Source organism: Arvicola amphibius, chromosome 1 (assembly GCF_903992535.2).
Source record: "Arvicola amphibius chromosome 1, mArvAmp1.2, whole genome shotgun sequence".
NCBI classification, from domain to species: domain Eukaryota; kingdom Metazoa; phylum Chordata; class Mammalia; order Rodentia; family Cricetidae; genus Arvicola; species Arvicola amphibius.
The window spans coordinates 171,624,514-171,643,194 of NC_052047.1; the positions used below are offsets into that span (position 1 = coordinate 171,624,514).

Below are 18,681 nucleotides of genomic sequence, written 5' to 3' on the forward strand. Positions count from 1 at the left end.
CTACTTTTTGTGTTCCTTCTGAAGGCGCAAACAGGTCCACATCTGTGGTCTCACTGTGTGACAAGCATTGTACTTGGTGCTGCTGCCTCAGTAAAAAAAGGAATGGCTGGAACAGTCACCTTCGCATTGCCTAGGAAAAGAAAAAGTAAGCTCACAAAGGGCAGCGGGAAGACTTTACCCTTCTCAGTTCAGCCTATGCTTCGCTTGAGAATTCTTGCCTGGATTTAGCTCACTCTCAGGTGTCAAACTCAGGAAGTAAATGATGTCCACTGTCCACTGCTTTTTCAGTGCCAAAGAACACTCAGTGGGCCTATCGAGAATCTCTCTAATACGCTGCCGGCCAACATTCCTTTCAGCCTCCCCATAGCCTGATAAACACAATATCAGAACCCAGAAGGAGCTTTGGCTGAGGCTTGGTTTGGTTTCTACTGTGGTTACTTTTGGGGTTTTGGGGTTCTAAGGCAGTGTTACACTGCATAGCCTGCACTTGAGAATTTCTGTCACTGTCTCCTCCAGTGCTGGGGTTCCAGGTGTGGATCACTGCCTCCGACTCAGTATTGTTATTTAAGTAGGCTATACATGGTACACACTGGTCAGGAGGAAAAAAAGAAGTCCAGAAACTCCAACCATGTCTAAATATCAGGCAGTTGGAAGCCGGATGATGCTGAATATTCTGCAACCGGGTGATGGAGTGGTAGGTATGTCTATTCAACTTGTTGGACGTAGTCTAACACGACCCCAGCTATTGCAAAACAATTAATATTTCATATTAAATTTAAAGCTAGGAGAAATGTTTGGCACAGTGGAACTGAACTGTGTAACTCGGGGATGGTGTAAGACATGCCCTTCCTCCTAGGTTAAGTGGTGGGCACCAGCATTGAATACTCGTCATTTTAACCCATGAGACAAACAGACAAATAATATTTAAAGAAACAAAACAAAGCACTAGACTGTTTGCAAACTACTTTCCACCATCATTTGTGGTTCTTTGTTTCCTCTCCCTCCCTTTATCTTTCCCCCCTCCCCTCTCCATTTCTTCTCTCTACTTGCCAAACCAAAGGAAGTCGATCTGTTGACATTTAAGTTTTGCTTCGGGAAGAAAGCATTGAGTGAGTGGTGAGTACTGCCAATGTCTTCCTGGGTACCAATCTTGAATTAATACCAGGGCTTTCCCATTCCCGATGTTAATAAAACAGTGTGACTTTCTCCTTCGCTCTTAAGAGAGTCTTAGTTTCTATGTTCATCACGATAGAAGAAGAGCTTTCAGATATGACTCATATTGGGATGCCCCTGAAATAGCTGATTTTCTGTAGTGCAAGAGGAGCAATTGAGTTCACGGTGATTACCTTTATTCAGTCAGTGGCTATGGCCAGCCCATTTAAATCCAGCTTCATGGGGCCCTCTAACCCATCTCAAAAGATGGTCCTGGGGCCATAGAAATTTAAACAGCATGGAGTTTAGAACCTAAAGAGGTTTGTCTAAAATCTGACCAAAATCTTACCAAAGCCAAGCATCTACCAAGCGCCTTCTCGGAGTTTCTGACACTAGAAAGGTCTGTGATGTGGGTAGGGTCTAGGAGTCCTGCTGTCCGGTAGTAGCCACTTATGAGCTTAGTGTTTCTAATCATAACATAGGATAGTACCAGAGTAAGGTAGGGCGTGAAGCCACCAGAAACAGAGGAAGATTGGATTCCCCTCCGCCCCCCGCCCCCGTGTCACTGGTTCCTGTTATTATCCCCTTTAATATACTGGCATCCCCCAAGGGCTATGACCAAAAGGGCCCCGTGCTACCACACTGGAAACTAGGGCTCAGCACTGGACACTTCAGGGTGACAACAGCCCCTTTGTGATTGTGGATCTAGCTTTCTTTTCATTTGTAAATGTCATACTGGGAAGACTAGGGAGCCCCCTTCTGGCTATAAAAATTGTCTTTAAACGTTCCAGGGCAAGACCTTTGTCTTCAGGTTAAAGGTCTTTCAGGAAGCTTGTAAACTTTACTAAGAGACACTCACTGCCAAGGACTCTGGGAACTTGCTGGTTTAGAGGAATCTAGCATATAAACTAAGTTTCTGGAAATAGAGTGAATTACGTGACTACTTGATTTTCTAAAAGATGCGATTGAGAAGGAGGGAGTAGCGGGAGGGAACGAATGAATGAGAATGGATAAAAAAATTGATTTTTGTTTCTTCATTTCCCAGTTGTTGAAATGTAGAGGTGTGACATCTTAACAGCCTCTAAATTTACAACTAGTAAATTTGGACCTTGTCGGAATCAAGATGTAGGCTAGAAATGGTACTAACTTCGGGGGGACGATCGGAGCAAGGATTTTTTCCCTTGAGCAGGTCTAAGAGCTCCGGATTGTGGTTGCATCCCACCAGAGCCAGGAGTGCTTGGCCGGAGTGCTTGTTCAGGCTGGGACACTCACTGCAGTCCCAAGCCATCGCCACCTTACAGTAGTGTAAAATGAAGCTTGTTTAAAAACTCTTTGATGGGTGAAGATCAAACGGCTCAGGGGTCCCTGTCTTAATCAGCCTTGAGCCAGGTGGCATCACAGGGCTCTGGGTTTGCTGCTTCTGTGGACTTTGTGTTTAGCAAATTCATCAGCTTAATCCCGTTGAAGCCCTGGCCTGGGCGCAAATCCCTTCACACTACACTGCTGCTGTGGGTCCACAGTGTCAGTTCACGGGCAAATAAATGAGGGTTAATTAGAAGGGGGAGAGCAGAAAGGAGACACACAGGAAGATAACTCCGAGGACCTCCGAGTCCTCTCTGCTGCTCCGGCTGGAAGGAGCAATCCCGTTCCTCTTCTGCCCCCTGGTGGAATTCTATTAGAAGTTCTCTGGGGGACGTTATCTAGGTTCCATGAGGTATGTACTGTCACCGCTCACATTGAACACTTTCCAAAGCTAAATATTCTCGCGCTCTTAATAGTCCACACAATATATTGCACATTGAATAACCCGAATCTTCACAAAGTAGAAGATATCGACACCGTAGTTTAAAGGCGAAGGAGCTGGGCTCCGGCACACAGGTTCAGAGTACACACATTTATTCAGTTATGTTTTAAGTTGCAAACCCCAGAATTTTGCATTCTTGGATTAAAAAAAAAGTTAGGGCCGGGCGGTGGTGGCGCACGCCTTTAATCCCAGCACTCGGGAGGCAGAGGCAGGCGGATCTCTGAGTTCGAGGCCAGCCTGGTCTACAAGAGCTAGTTCCAGGACAGGCTCTAGAAACTACAGGGAAACCCTGTCTCGAAAAACCAAAAAAAAAAAAAGTTAGGCTTTTCAGATTATAAGTAGCACATTTCGGAGACTCCTATGCTGGACATATTAGGAAAGCTCATGCATCTATAACTTTTTCATGAAACATGTTTAAAAATTAAAATGTTATTTGTTTTTAGGAGAAAGCATTAATTTTAAAGTTTCCATTTTCAAAAAGAGAATATTATTCAGGAGGCTTATGAAAGATACAGGCAGGTGATAATTCTGTGCCCACTATTAAGATTTCTTTTAGAGAATAAAGGATGTGTGATAAGTAACACCTTTAATCCTTCAGCCCACCATTGATAGAATATTAAAATGTAGATAGGACTTAAGTGTCAATCATAAAATTATATAGCAATGTGCTTATATTGTGCTTCAGATCACGTTTCTAAAAATGGTTTTTAAAGTAAATTGGCCTCCAACAAAAGACCTCAATACTTTTTCCCCCCTGTTGTTCCGTGGGACAACAATGCCTTGCCATGTAGCTCAGACTTGTCTTGAATCCTCCGGCTTCGGCTTCTAAATGCTGGGATTGCAGGGCTGCGAAACCCCGGCTGGCTTCTCACTGATAATTTCATTATGCCCTGCCCACATCTTTGGCTTGAACTATGTGCTCGATTCCCAGAAGACGGTTGTGTCCAGCTGGCTCTATTTACAAGAAAAGCAATGAATGAATGTAAGCTGCAAGCTCGAGGAGTGGGAAGCCCCGTGAAAGGGTCGGGGGCTTTGTGGGTTCAGGTCAGCGCCAATGGAAGCGGTAGAGAAGGAAAGCTCTTTAGCCTTCTGCGAGAACCATCTCCCAGCCCTTTGCTGCTAATGATGTTAGAGGAGAACTGTGGCCCGAGCTGGACCTGGAAGCTCCAACAGCTCATGTTTGTTGTCTTTGTTATTTGTTATTACAGAAATTTAAATAATTTAAACGTTGTTATTTTAAAAGTGGCACAAAACAAACAAAAAACACATCAAGATGAATCAGACCTGACCCAAAAATCATACAACTCAATAAACAGAATGATCATTCAAAATGGAGCTGTAAACCGGGCGGTGGTGGCGCATACCTTTAATCCCAGCACTCGGGAGGCAGAGGCAGGCGGATCTCTGTGAGTTCGAGGCCAGCCTGGTCTACAAGAGCTAGTTCCTACAGGACAGGCTCTAAAGCTGCAGAGAAACCCTGTCTCGAAAAACAAAAAAAACAAAAAACCCAAAATGCAGCTGTAGAGCTTTGTTTTCCCTTCCTTCCTTCCTTCCTTCCTTCCTTCCTTCCTTCCTTCCTTCCTTCCTTCCTTCCTCCCTCCCTCCCTCCCTCCCTCCCTCCCTCCCTCCCTCCCTCCCTCCCTTTCTTCCTTCATTTCTTTCTTTTATTCTGGGGAGGGGGGTGGGTGAGACAGGTTTTCTCTGTGTAGCGGTGGCTGTCCTGGAACTCACTCTGTAGACTAGGTTTGCCTTGAACTCACAGAGATCAGCCTGCCTCTGCCTCCCTAAATGCTGGCATTAAATGTGTAAGAACTCACCATTACCCGGTGAGCTTCATGTTTTATACTTTCACTGTGAATATATTTTATGTATATATATTTTTATAGTGTTACTAGTCACTAAAACCAAATAATCTATAACAGAGTTAGGACAAAGAGAACAATTAACCATCTACCCTCTTTCATAACTCAAGTCCGTCACTGGAATCCAGCCCTTCCGAATTCCCTAGCTCTCAGCTTTGCTTGTTCTTTCCTGCATGCTTATGTGGTACCCACGTGTACACTTGTTTATATACATACATACATACATACATACATACACACATACATACATACACACATACATGCACGCACACATACATGCACGCACGCACGCGCGCGCACACACACACACACACACACACACACACACACACACACAAATTGTTGCCTAGATTCTGCATATGAGGGAGGACCAGAGAACGTGAGGGTTTTTTTTTCCTGAGATTGTCTGACCTCACTTAAAACTAAACAGTCTGAGTCCATACGTTTTCTTGCAAATGTTGTCGTTTTATTTTTTCATAGCTAAGTAGTAATCTATTTCATACACATGCACACCGAATTTTCATTATCCATTATTTTTTATTTCCTTGCATGCATTTTTAAATTATTTTATTACTTAAAAAAATACCCAATCCAAATTCCCACTCCCTCCCCTCCTCCTACTCCCCCTCCCACTGCCTCCACAGACCCTACCACCCCAACCACCTCCAATCCTAAGAAAGGTCAATGCACCCCGTCCTGTGGAAAGCCCAAGGCCCTCCCTTCTACATCTAGGTTGAACAGGTATACATCCGAAGAGAATAGGATCCCAAGAAGCCAGTACATGCAGTGGAGACAAATCCCAGTGTCACTATCAGTGTCCCCTCAGTCTGCCCCAGCTGTCAACCCCTTCAGAGTTTGTAATAGCAGGCGTGAATGCCCTCCTGTTGAGCAAGCCCTTAAGTCCTACTAGATGGCTGTTGGTTGCTTACAAGATAGAAGTGCCACCATTGTACCACTGAGTATATCTTGCAATGTTTTTCATTCTTGTGGTGTGTAGGCTTACAGCTGATTAGGACTACGTGTGTGTGTGTGTGTGTGTGTGTGCGTGTGTGTGTGTGTATGTATGTATGTATGTAACAATAATTAATGCAAAAAGAGGCCATGGATTTGAAAGACAGCAAGGAGGAGTATATGGGAGGAAAGGGGAGTGAGAAATGATACAATTCTATTATGATCTCAAATTTTTAACAAAAATTATTATGGAAAAATTAATTACTCAAAGTCCCATAACAGATTAGTTCAAGAATCAAAACCCTATGTAGAAACTGTTCTTCATCTTCAACATATCAGACCAGCACTCCTTCCATGGCATATGGATTCCCTAAAGGTCATGGTTTAAGTGCCTTTGTAGATCATTATTCTTCAGTCTTAGAAGGAAAACCACCATATCCTAAGCTGTCTTTGTGTTAACCTAAATTGCTTTATATAAAAAACGTAAATTATTCAGGACAAATCTGTTGGACAACCTTACCTTTAAGAAGTCCTATAATCCCAGTGACCTTCCTGAAAGTTTCACAATGTTCTCATGATGGTAGAATCTTCTCCATGTTTCCCTGCCTATGGCTATTTTAAAATAAATTTAAAAAAAATTTTAAAGCGTATTCGTGTATTATTTTAAGGAAGATTAAAAACATTATCTCAATACCCCAAATTTGCCTGAAGGTTTATTAACATAAACTTTCCAGAGAGAGCCTGCTGAAGTTAGTCCCCAAATCTGAACAGACTGACTTGGGTATTGAAAAGTGAACTGGCAAAAGCCTGAAAAGTCCTGCGCACACACACCTGCCAGTGGTTATGAAAGGCTGAAAGTCAAGCGGGGATTCAAGACCTAGAACTGATCTAAAGGGCCGGGGCTGTGGGAGGCTGACTTCACTAAGGAATGGAGTCTGTCATTAGGACAATGATCAGAGAGAGCTGAGAATTCCAAAACTATTAATGGTTAAAAAAATATTTTTAGTATGGAAAATAGATTGGAAACAGTTAAGAGATAAAGGAATGATGTGGGATTCCCCTCTGTATGCTGTGAACACCATTGGCTAATAAAGGACTGCTTTGAGCCTATAGCAGAGCAGGGCGGACAGAGCTAGGTGGGGAAAACTAAACTGATTGATGGGAGAAAGAAGGGCGGAGTCAGAGAGAAGCCACGTAGCCCCACCGGAGACAGATACCACCAGAACTTTACCCAGTAAGCCACAGCCTCATGGTGATACACAGATTAATAGAAATGGGTTAAATTAAAATGTAAGAGTTAGCTAATAAGAAGCTAGAGCTAATGGGTCAAGTGGTGATTTAATTAATATAGTTTCTGTGTGATTATTTCAGGGCTGAGAAGCTGGGGACGAACAAGCAGCCTATTCCAACAAAAAAGAAAGTTTCCTCCTCAACGTATGTTAAATAGAAGTTATTTTAAATATGATTAATTTTATACACAAAGAATACATAAAACCAGTATTTCTACAATGATTATGCAGTCCAAGAGGCACTATAAAGCTATCAAAGTTTGGCATGTTTTATGTTTTGTTTGATAAAGTTCTCTAATCTTTAAACCTATGTTTAGGTGTATAGTCGGATGAGTTTTCACAAAGTGAAATATGTATACCACCAGTTAAATTAAGAAATTAAGTTACCACTACTCCACAGGGTTCCCTATTATTCTCCTCAAATATAATAATAACTTCTACTCCTAGGGAACTTTTTCCCTCTTTGGTATTCTTTAAATGGAATCTTTATTTCAATAAATAAACATTTCCAAGAAATGTACCTATAAATATGCATGTATGTGGGAAGAACCTCAGTATTTTTTCAGTTTTTAAGTTCATTAATAATTAGTCCACAATAGTTTCTTCAGAGAAGAATGCGCATACACCACACATTGTTCCCATATGTGGAGTAGATTATATACTGAAGCTTCTCTAGTTACGTCAGAATCAGCAATGTGAAGGGGCGTGGTAGATCGACAGTTATGATTAACCAGAGTAGCTTTAATATATAATATTCAGCTTTAATAAAGGAAAGAAAGAGAACTTACAAAAGCCAAGGTTCCAGCGAGGAGCGCATGAAAACAAAGAGAAGGCGGGCTGCAGGCCCGCAAGATTTTATAAGTAAATATTAGCCTAAGGGGGACATGCCTTACAAACAAGGTGATTGGCTGGGCTTCCCCTTCAGCAATGTAGGGTTTAGGGTTAGAAAGTTCCTCCCCACCAAGCAGTGTTCATAGTGTTGGAAGGTACTAGTCAGCCTGCTGGAAGAGAAAAGAAATCAACAGTAACATTTAGCTGCGGCCATTATATGCTACATGTAATCTGCCAGGCAAGATGTGCCCATTGGTGACAACCAGCTACCCTTCTGATTGGGTTTCTTCTCAGTTTTCCAGGGTTCATATGGAAATTCTCCTTAACTTTTTCCACTCTCCTCTTCCTTCAATCCCTTCTCTCTTTCTCTTTTCTTTTTTCCTTTTATTGAAGGTGAAGCTTGAATTTTTTTGACTTTGCTAATGCGTATATGGGTGAATTTATTGTTTGCTCCATATGTTGATTTTAGTTGAAAAATAGAGCTGCCACAGATAAGCACTACTGTGTAGAAAGTTTGAAAAGGAGAAGTTACAAAATGCAGAAAATACTTTAAATAGAACTCAATAAAAAGAATTTTTGTGCGGTGGCTATCCTATATTATATACATGTGGTAGGTAAGTTTTGTCAGTTTGATTTGATTGAGAAGAACCTAAGAAATTAATGCAGGATATTTATGGGTATATCTGAATGTGTTTCCAGGTGCTGTTATACTCCAAGGGCTCGGACCTTAAGATTGGATTAATGATCTCTACATGGATCTAAGCTATGATGGAGTTATTAAAGAGGTGGTAAATGTTGTCAGGTGAGACCCTCTTGGGAGAAGTAGGCACTGGAGCACGTTCTTAGGGGTTATATTTCACTCTGGCCCCTTCACTTAGTCTTTTGTCTCCCTTGCCTGGCTGTCCTGATGAGGCACCATGTCTCTGCACTTCAATGGAGACATCAAGGTTTAATGATTGGAGACTTTGTCTCTCTCATGTGCTGTTCACAGTAATAAGAAAAGTGACTAATCTAGTAAGGCACCTTTAAGGCTGAAAAAACTAAGGGGATCTGTAAATATTAGGCGAGTCTTCTCTGATATATTGACTTATTGACTCTGACGCCTATGAATAACCATGTGGGACTTCACTGAACTTTACATGCAATGTGATTATGTGTTGGGGGGGTGCAGACATCTCTAGCCCTCCAATACCTCATTCATAAGCATGAGTGTCAGAGTGCACTGCCCCTAAAATGGTGAATTAAAAAGAAAAGAATTTCTTTTAAGGACCAAGTTAGACCATTCTTAGAACTACAGTAGGAAATCTGGGCGGATAATGGAAATGCGTGTTATTTTCCATGTTCCAAGAAGAAATAAAATTATTCGATTACTGTATTCATACTCAAATGGCATCTTCTTCGGATTGTTTCACTGTGTGAGAAAGTTTCTGGATTGGATGGATATCTAGTGTTCATTAAGGGTTTTTCACAAACTGTTACTAGCAACATATGTCAGTGGGACAAAAGCAGCTGATTTGAGGAAATTCGTATGCTAGCTTTAACGGGTTAGTCATTTCCTTCAGCGAGGAGCTAAGGGAGGCACTAAGAGCACACCTATCATTTCAGAGAAGTGAGTTTTCACATCCGTGTTGTTCTCAAAATCTATTTATTATTATTGTTAATTATGACGTTTAGTGGGAGAATCAAGGAAGCTAGACTCAGGAAGTGCTTTACATATCAAATGTTACTTATCGGATGTGGAGTCTCGTTTCTCTCTTCACACTGGATTGTCTGGTGTTATTTGCGCTGAATTTTTAGATATGAATCACTGAGTTACTTTTCTATACTGCTATTTCATGAAAGATGCTTGGGCTGCAGGTGTTTTTGTACATTGTTAAATAGTGACTAATTGGCATCTCGAGTGCAGAATTAATTACTATGTTAATTCTATTTGTTGACTCATCTGGAATTAAACACAAATAAGTTCAAAAGTAATTATTTTTTATTTCAACTCTATAAAGTATCCAACAGGCACTCTGCAATTACAGCTGCAGGGAAAATACAGAGCAAATCAAAGCAGGTTAAGTTATGAAAAAGTTTTTAATCTACACCAAGAGAGTGCAAGTGGCCGACGACCATTGGATAACAGTTTGTTGCATTCTAACAAGAGACTCTTTCACGTAGCACAAACTGTAAGAGGACGGCCAAATAACCATAGCTGTAAGAATACAAAAGAACTGACCAGTTGTAAAAACACCATACGTTGAAATAAACTGGATAGATGATGCTTAAAGAAACGTCCCTTTACTTAGAAAGCCCAACCTCTGAGTCATTGCCAAGGTCCCAGAGCTCTGTCTGTTGATGCAGGGGCAGAAGAGGAGGAGGGCTACCAACACACTTCCAGCGTTTTGCTTTCAAGGTCTCCTGAAAGTTGCCTCGAACGTGATTTGCATATAGAACTCAGAGAAAGCATCCTGTTTTGTTGAGGGGTGCACCAAGGTACATTTTCATCATTGGTTTCATAACGAGGTGTGGTGAGCAGTCATTTCCAATTTTTCTTTTGGGTTGGACCATTGTTAATGGAATCTATAAAATGAGATACATTAGGATTTGACTGCACTACTTTTTTTTTTTTTTACTGAGTCTGCACAGCTGAGCAAAACAGGAATACCTGTATACAGACTGATAGTATGTCATATAGTAATTTGACCTGCACATACATTTATACATTTCACAGAAATGACGCTGTATCTCACGAACAGACACACAGCTCTGGTACACTTAACAGAAATAAGATAACAACTTCATCATTTCTGTAATTCAACAATATTATATAATAAAGGCTTATAAATCGTTAGCAGAAAGAACTGTAAAACGCAGCAAGCTAAGAAAGGACAACATTTTGAGGTGTGTTTGTCTTTGTCATGCAGCATAACACCAAATTTGTTTTCTTAATAAGATGCCATGAGTTTAAGGCACTTGCAACAACGCCAGATAGCCAGGTCATGTTCTAAACTATGGGACGGATGGGTGACAGTTCTGCTGACATAGGTTTCAATAATACTAACAACTATGACGTTCATTCAAGTCTACTTGGACCTGAAACATCATTTAATACAAATAAAATGAAATCATAATGCTGTGAAACACTAAAAAAAAGTTATATGTACCACAAAATATCACCCAAAAAATATCTATTTACATAAATATTTGTTGTGGTCCTATTGTGAAAGAAAACGTTGTGGGAAATGCACAGATACCTCTATTGTATAAAGTCGGGGTTAATACCCTTGTGTTCAGTATGGTAGCTGACTTGTTTAGCTTCACCATCAGGTCTATCATTTGGAAGCGAAGTGAGAACGAGTCAATAGTTTAAATATTATTCTCCATGTGCAATTCACATGTATGTTCTCCAATGTTAAGAAAAAACTATGACTTGTGAGGATTATAATCAAAATAAACTTGTTTTAAATGCTACATGAATCTGATTCACATCCAAATAATAAGGATCATAAGTATAAAAATCAACTATAACGATATCCAAATCTCATTTTCTCTAATGTCTTCGGTCTAATTAAGTATTGTTATGTCCTTTCCTTGGCAGTTTGCAGTTTTTCTGTGATTTAAGACACACAGAAAGCCCTATTTCCCATACGCAAAAGTATCAACAAGAAAGTCAGTTAGCAAATCAAACAAGTTGGCACTATTCTAGTTTATCCAGATGGTCTTTAGTGCAAGAAAAGAAAAAAAAAGAGAAAAACTGGGGGCATTGAAAAGTCCAGAAAGTAAGATGTGGTTTATGAAGCTGGCCATGAGTTATAGCCCTAGCGTCTTGATTAAGACAAGATTTAAATCCTTAAAATTCAATGTTGAAAATCTGATGGGTGGTTTCTGTTACTTATTCCTGGAAGCTAGAGTTCACCTTTATCTCTTGTGATCGTGTTGGGCATCTTAATAAAAGCTGTGGATGAAATGAACAAAGGTGTATCACAAGTGGAAAAGAGCCCACAGTCACACTGTGCCAAAAGCAATGCCTTTCCTCGTCGTAGAACCCATATATTCGTGCAAGTTGTCTTAGCCTCACACCCAAGTCCCAAAACACATGGTCCGTGCAAATTCCTGGGGATTTGTGGATATTTGAAAAATTAGAGAGACAATTCCCTTTCTAATAACAAGGTAAATGTAACATCCTAGCAAGCCTTTAGCATACCTAAGACACATTATCTTGCAAAAAAAATCAAACATTGATTATAATGTTGGAATTATATGTTTGTTAAAAAGTCAGTTAAAAGATAAATAAGCTTCTAGAAATCACTGAATTTTAGCAAGATATGTTTGATTTTATATTATTTAGTCCGTTGAAATCCACAGATCTCTCGGGTACTCTAGTAATCTTGAAAAATTGTTTATGACGGAGAGGATTCCAATAACAATAATAATAATATCAGGATGAAAGTTTTAATTGAACTTTATCCTAAATTAAATATACTTCCAGTAGTTTTAGGCCTCAAATATTTTAGAGTATTATATTTTGATGGGAAAAGCATATTTGAAAGTAGTTTTGAGTATGAAATTTCAAAGAAAACTCCTGTGATTTACTGGTTAGTCTGTGATGACCTAATGGAAAGATTTCTATAGAAATTTCTACATTAAAAAACCCTACTGAAAAAAATAGCAAACAACTATTAACACACATTTTCATAACAGGATGCCATCATGGAAGGTTGTACATTTATCATATAAGTAAAATGCTACCAACCAATAAAGCTTCTGGATGATTCTGCCTATTGATAACAGAGGTCAACTGGTCTGCCAACAACATACTTGGTTTAATTGGATGATCTTTTCCTCGTGTGAAAAAGACAGTTAGCTTGACATTTTCAAATCTTGTCTTCTCTAGCTGATGTGAAATTCCAAGGTTGTAACACTTCTGCACTATTTAGATAAAATGCAGCTTTGAGAAATCATCTCCTGTGTTACTCTCTAACCCCTTCTATCTTCTATAAACGTATCCAGGGAAAGGTCCTCAACTCCTGGCCCAGTTTGGTTTTCCTCCCAGACCTCAAATAAACAAAGATCCTTGGCATAGTTATAATACCATTGACTTGGGACTTTCAGACTGTATATACAGTGTTTTGGTTCAGGCCTAAGACAAGAGACTAGTTTAAATACATTTTTTAATATCCTTTCTCTCTGAGCCCTGGACTGTGCTGTGACATCTGACAGGAGTTTGTTTTTAATAAAGTTATGAAAATGCTTGAGTCTCTGGCTAGACATGATGATTAGAATCTGTGTCGTCCGTTCAGACACTGACATTACAGATGGAAGATACACATAGCACCTTTTCAGTTTTAGTTTTTTGGATGGGTCTTCATTCCTCCCCACCCTACCCCACCCTTACCCTAAGGGTTTATTCTTATAAAAGGGAATAGTTTAAGCCTCAGTTTGAGGGTGTTAGGTAATAAATAAAACCAATTGGCTGCTAGTCATTTCCAGGACCATCTTTAAGCACAATATATATAGTTTTTAAAGATATGAAATGGTATTGTGAATTCTTTTCTCCCTCCACTTTGTCTTGCCAATTTCTCAATTACCATGCACATTTTCAGTCCTCCAAAACTGCATCTGTAGCCGCCACGGGAGGCTCGTACAGAACACAGCACTTGTGCTTTTTGTATCAGGCCAGTTTTTAGAATCTATCAGAAAAGAAAGATAACATTCAGTTCTTGCCATCTGCTAGGAAAGAAACTGGTTTGACATGACCTCTGTGACCCACGGATGTGTGGTCCTCTTTGTACAATGTCTATACTGGCTTGAAGTCACAGGCTCCACTCCCTTCCCTTGATGAAAGGGAAGAGCCCAGGTTTTCTGTACCACAGTCATCTATCGTACCGAATATATTATTCTCTATTCTTGGTAGTTCTAGCAAGATACAGACTCTTCTACTGGATGGAAGTGTTTCCTACACTCTTTCAAAATATAATCAGAGCAAAGCAAGGTCATTGCAACAATAGAAAACATCAGTTTACTGGTAAAAGGCTTTGCTTCAGGACCACCATGTCAACTGTTATTGTAGGTTCAAACATAAAACATGTAAAGAGCACTATCATAATCTAAGCAGTGAGTCCTAATGCCACCGTAGTTACTGGAGCAGCATCAATCAAAGGCATCATGGTGACCCCGAGCACTAATCTTCTCTCTTTCCCTCAGGTTTGCTGGCAGCTGTGTCTCAGAAAAAGCTGTCTTCAGCAAGGCAGAAGCAGGTAAGAGAAATACATTAGAAGTCTATGTCCCAGCCTGAGTTGTCGTCAGGGGGTGGCTCGTCACTGTCCTCAGGGAAACTGTCGAAATTGCTTGTGTCTGTGGGCGATGCAACCTGCAATGTGAGAGTGAAAGGGTTTTGATTTTTTGGTAGAGTTATGAGCTAGAGATTTTATTTTCCGTCATTAAAAAGAATAGCTACTCATTCATTCTTTAAACAGATGCATAAAAACAAAATCTGTATATGCTGATGGATAACGTGATCAGTGTGTGCATTCGGTAACATTTAGATCAGATTAAATGTGTCTGTCTCCTGGACAGTTTTTATTATGAGGACTTTGAACACACTTTCTTCTAGTTTTTGAAATGTAAAGTTCCTCATTATTATTATCTTCTGTCACTCTGCTCCAGTGCAATCATATACCACTGCTTTCTGCTCCTATCTAACTTGGTGGCTAAAGTTAGTCTTTCTCTACTCTTCCGCCATCTTTATGTTCTCCAGCCTCCGGTGAGCAAAATTCTAATCTCAACCTTCGAAAGAGCAGCATGCACATGGGACTGACTGTGTACTCCTTTTATCTTTTCTGTGCTCAATTTATGAAAGTGATCTTCATTCCTCTCCATGTTGTTACAAATGACAGGGTTTCAATCTGCTTATGGGAGGGTGGCATTTTATCATGCAAACCTATACATGTTTGTATTTGTTTGTCTTTTGTTTTCTGTCCTGGAACTAGCTCTTGTAAACCAGGCTGTACACTAGATCTTGTAGATCCACCTACCTCTGCCTCCCGTGTGCTGGAATTAAAGGCCTGCTCCTCCACCACCTGGCTGCAATTGCTTTTAAAGGGGCTTGGTGTTTGTGTACAGGGCATTACAGCAGCCATGCAGTGCATGATGTAATGACTGTAGGCTGGCTAAGTCTTTGCCTTGAATACTGACAAGTGCATGTGCGGCCGTGGGACCCTGGGCTAACTGGGCATTTGCTTGAATATTGACAGGTGCATCTTGCCAGGTGACAGGGAGGCAGACCAGCATGATGCCCGAATGCTAACAGGTAGAGCACACACCGAGTTCCTAAGAGGGTTCTATGTTCTGAAGCTAACTGGCCATCATGACTGCTGCACCAGAGAGGAGAGTGGAATGGGCAAAACCAGCAAAGGAAGCAGAAGCCAGGATATGAGTCCTGGAAGGCCATATTATGGATTTTGTATGTTATTTTATTTTGTTTTGTTTTGTTTTTTGAGACATTTTATGTTATTTTTAAAAGTATAATGAAAGTATTCTAAGAAATATGTTTATTCTAAGTGTAATGGAAGCTTAGAGGTTTGTTCTAAACTTGAGCAAAATTCTTTCATATTTGCTGGCTAAGTCTCATCTTCAGGGCACCAAATTCTTCTAACTATCCCTACTGTGTAAAAGTCATCCCTATAAATTTAGGTGAGAAAAATGTACATTAACTATTTGGGCTCTTTTTACTCTACCCTTCCTCTAAAGACAAAACCAGTGAATGTCATTGGGGTCAGTGATGTGAGACATGAGTGCACTTCATTTTGTCTCCTGAATTTAAAAAGAAAGCAGTCAACAAAGAAATAAATCTCAGAAGAAAGGACAATGTTTCTATATACAAAGACTCTTGAGTTAGTCCTAGAGAACTGGAGCATATAAACAAAATTCATAAATCTGTCCCTTCCTCTTTTGCTAAAACACAGCACACTGTATTCAGCAGGGGCAGTGCATTTCTTTCAGTTGGAGTCTATTTTAGGTTAATATGGTGTGCGCGATGCACGTAGTAAACCAGCTATTTAACAGCATTGCCCCACCCCAAATCAACTGTACTAGGAAAGAGAACCTCCTTTCAGATATGAACAGAAGGAGGAAAGAACATACGGCTTCCAAGTCATGCTGGGGTAGGTGTAGACACGTGAATGAGACAACACAGAAAACGGTTGCTGTAAGTTCTGTGTACTCTTAGCTACAAACACATTTCTAACATGTACTATAACAAAAGCTAACTTGTTTTCATGGATAAAGGGCATTTGAGTTCCAATGAAGAATTTAAAGATAAATATAAATCACACCTATAATAACCATCCACAGATTTGTTGGTATTATGTTTGGATTTTAGAATATACCATCATTTTAATATGGTGTTTCATAGTTTTTAATAATTTGATCATAAAAGTCTAAAAATATCAAGTCTTTGTTGATTGAAAAATACCATCAGGTGTGTATATTTATTTACTTAAAAGTCTACTTACACTTGGAATTATGGGAGGCGTCAAGGTGCCTTTTCTTAAGCCTTCCCAATTAAAGCCTTCAAACCATCTAAGAAACAAAAATAAAGACAAGTAAGACATTGTATCACTGTTACATATTCTCACTACAGCATATTTGATATGTAGAAGGGTCTCATGTAGTCTAGGATCCCTCAGACTTCCTCTGTAGGTGATGATGACTTTGAACTACTGATCCTCCTGCCTCCACTTCCCAAATGGTGGCATTTCAGATGTGTGCCACCACATACGGCTCAGAATGTTTTCAATGAGCTTATTTTATAAAATGTAAACAACTATTAAATTTTTTAAAAATAACTTTTGTCAAATTATTAAAATATTTTAAAATCATTGTATCTAAAAGGTTTTAAAAATATTTATAGTTAAGGTATAATTGTCAAATTCACACACCAATTTATCATGCAACTTTTTTTTGCTGTTTCAGTTTTGTCTGTATGTCTAAGTTCTTGCACTATCTTAATTTAATAAATGTCATAATGTGCTTTTCTCTATATGCACCACAAACACTTTCCATCTTTGCCAGTGAATCAATCTGCCAGTTACAGTGGGGGTGGATGATCAAAGGCCAGCTCCACACTGTCACTTGTCATAGCCTGAAGTAGTCTCTCAGAGGTCTCGGCTCAGGCAAAAATGGAATCCTTGACTTGGTTGCAGAAAATAATTTCAGGATGAGCCAGTATGGGGCAGAGTTAAAATTGGTTAAGAAAGTATTTTAAAGGCAGGCAGATCTCTGTGAGTTCGAGACCAGCCTGGTCTACAAGAGCTAGCTCCAGGACAGGCTCTAAAAAGCTGCAGAGAAACCCTGTCTTGAAAAACAAAAAAAACAAACAAACAAAAAAAGAAAGAAAGTATTTTAACATAGATTTCAGCATTTGGGCTTGTCAGAAAGAGAAACACTTGCAAAGAGTAAGACTCACTCAAGTAAGCAATGAGCTTCTAAAGAGAGGGTAAACTACGTGTGCTGGAAATAGCCATATATATAATTTTTGGGGCTCAAATTATACCTCAAAAGTTAGATAAGAAATGTTCTCTCATCACCTTTTTTTGTAAATCAGAATATAAAGTGACTTCATAGGTCCCTTGGATATGGTTGTAATCTGAGTGGAGTCTGAAGGAAAATTCCAGGCAGATCACCAAGACTCCTTCCACTGACCTGCCTGTCAGCACCATACCTGCTATTTAACCCCCAAACCACCTAGATCTGGCAGGGGACAATAGGCAGGTCTCCTCAGACCTCTTCTTCCTACACTCCTGTCTATCAGTCCTTGTATCCACTGCACCAAATGGAATATAACCTATAACTCCATGTAGGCTCCCTCAGACCCATTCTACCTGTGTGTCTGTATATGAGTCACCTAACCCACCACTGCATCTTGGCATCATATTGAATCTAACCCAAAATTTCTGGTATGTCCCTCAAACCTATTCCACCCACCTACCTACCAACCACCATGCACCCAGTCTGATTCTACTCCTGGAACCATGCTAGGTTCCATAGTGCATCTTGGCACCCATGTGCATATTAGCCACCCTATGTACTGCTACCACACAGTGCAGAGTTGGATCTGAATTTTAGGTAGGTCCCTTAGACTGATTCCCCACAACTCCCTGCTTATTATCCAACTATCATACCCACCTTCCTCCCCTGGTCCAGTATGGAGTTTGACCTGGAACTCCAGGTAGAAACTTCCAAAGACAGTCTGCCATCCCACCTACCAGGACACCCTAGGATCATAACGTCTTGTGTCCCTGCCTCTAGATAAGGGTACCCATCCTGGCTTCCACAACACCTTGAAGATGGTATGTTGTTATCCATCACACCCCTACATTGCACTGTCTACTCTAACTGCGACTCCAGCTCCTCCAACCCAAGTAGCACTTGCAGAACTCGATGAGGTTGCCATAACAGAAAACTGTCAAAGAAATTCTTCTCAGTCCACAGAAGGTTCACTCATAGACTCAGAAGCTGCATTCTCTCTTGCCGAGACCACTTCTGAAACTCCATTCACACAACAACACAGAGTGGCCCCAAGATTGAACACCAAGAACCATTCAGTTGGTCCATAACCTAGCATGTTAGGGTAACAGCAAACTGAGATCCAAATACCATTCCACCAAGATGGGATGAGGTAGTCACAACCCAAACTGCCAAATAGCTAACTCCAGATGCCTAGGCTCCACTGGGGAAAAAAACCCACAAATAAAATACATTCAAGGAACTCAGAGGGGATCTGAACAAATGCCTAAATGAGGAGCCC

The 18,681-nt window shown here is 40.2% G+C and overlaps 1 protein-coding gene across 3 annotated transcripts in view; it reads right to left on the reverse strand.

Annotated features, from left to right (window-relative positions):
- Positions 1–9,852: 9,852 nt before the first annotated feature.
- The window catches only part of Prkg1 (protein kinase cGMP-dependent 1), a 1,221,673-nt gene continuing 1,212,844 nt past the window's right edge, over positions 9,853–18,681 (reverse strand). For all 3 annotated transcript variants that reach the window (XM_038325478.1, XM_038325472.1, XM_038325483.1), the window contains 2 exons: positions 16,388–16,454; positions 9,853–14,244 (listed from right to left, as the gene is read on the reverse strand). In XM_038325478.1, coding sequence (XP_038181406.1) covers positions 14,146–14,244; positions 16,388–16,454 — 166 coding nt within the window. In that variant the 3' untranslated portion in view covers positions 9,853–14,145. The remainder of the gene's footprint in view (positions 14,245–16,387; positions 16,455–18,681) is intronic.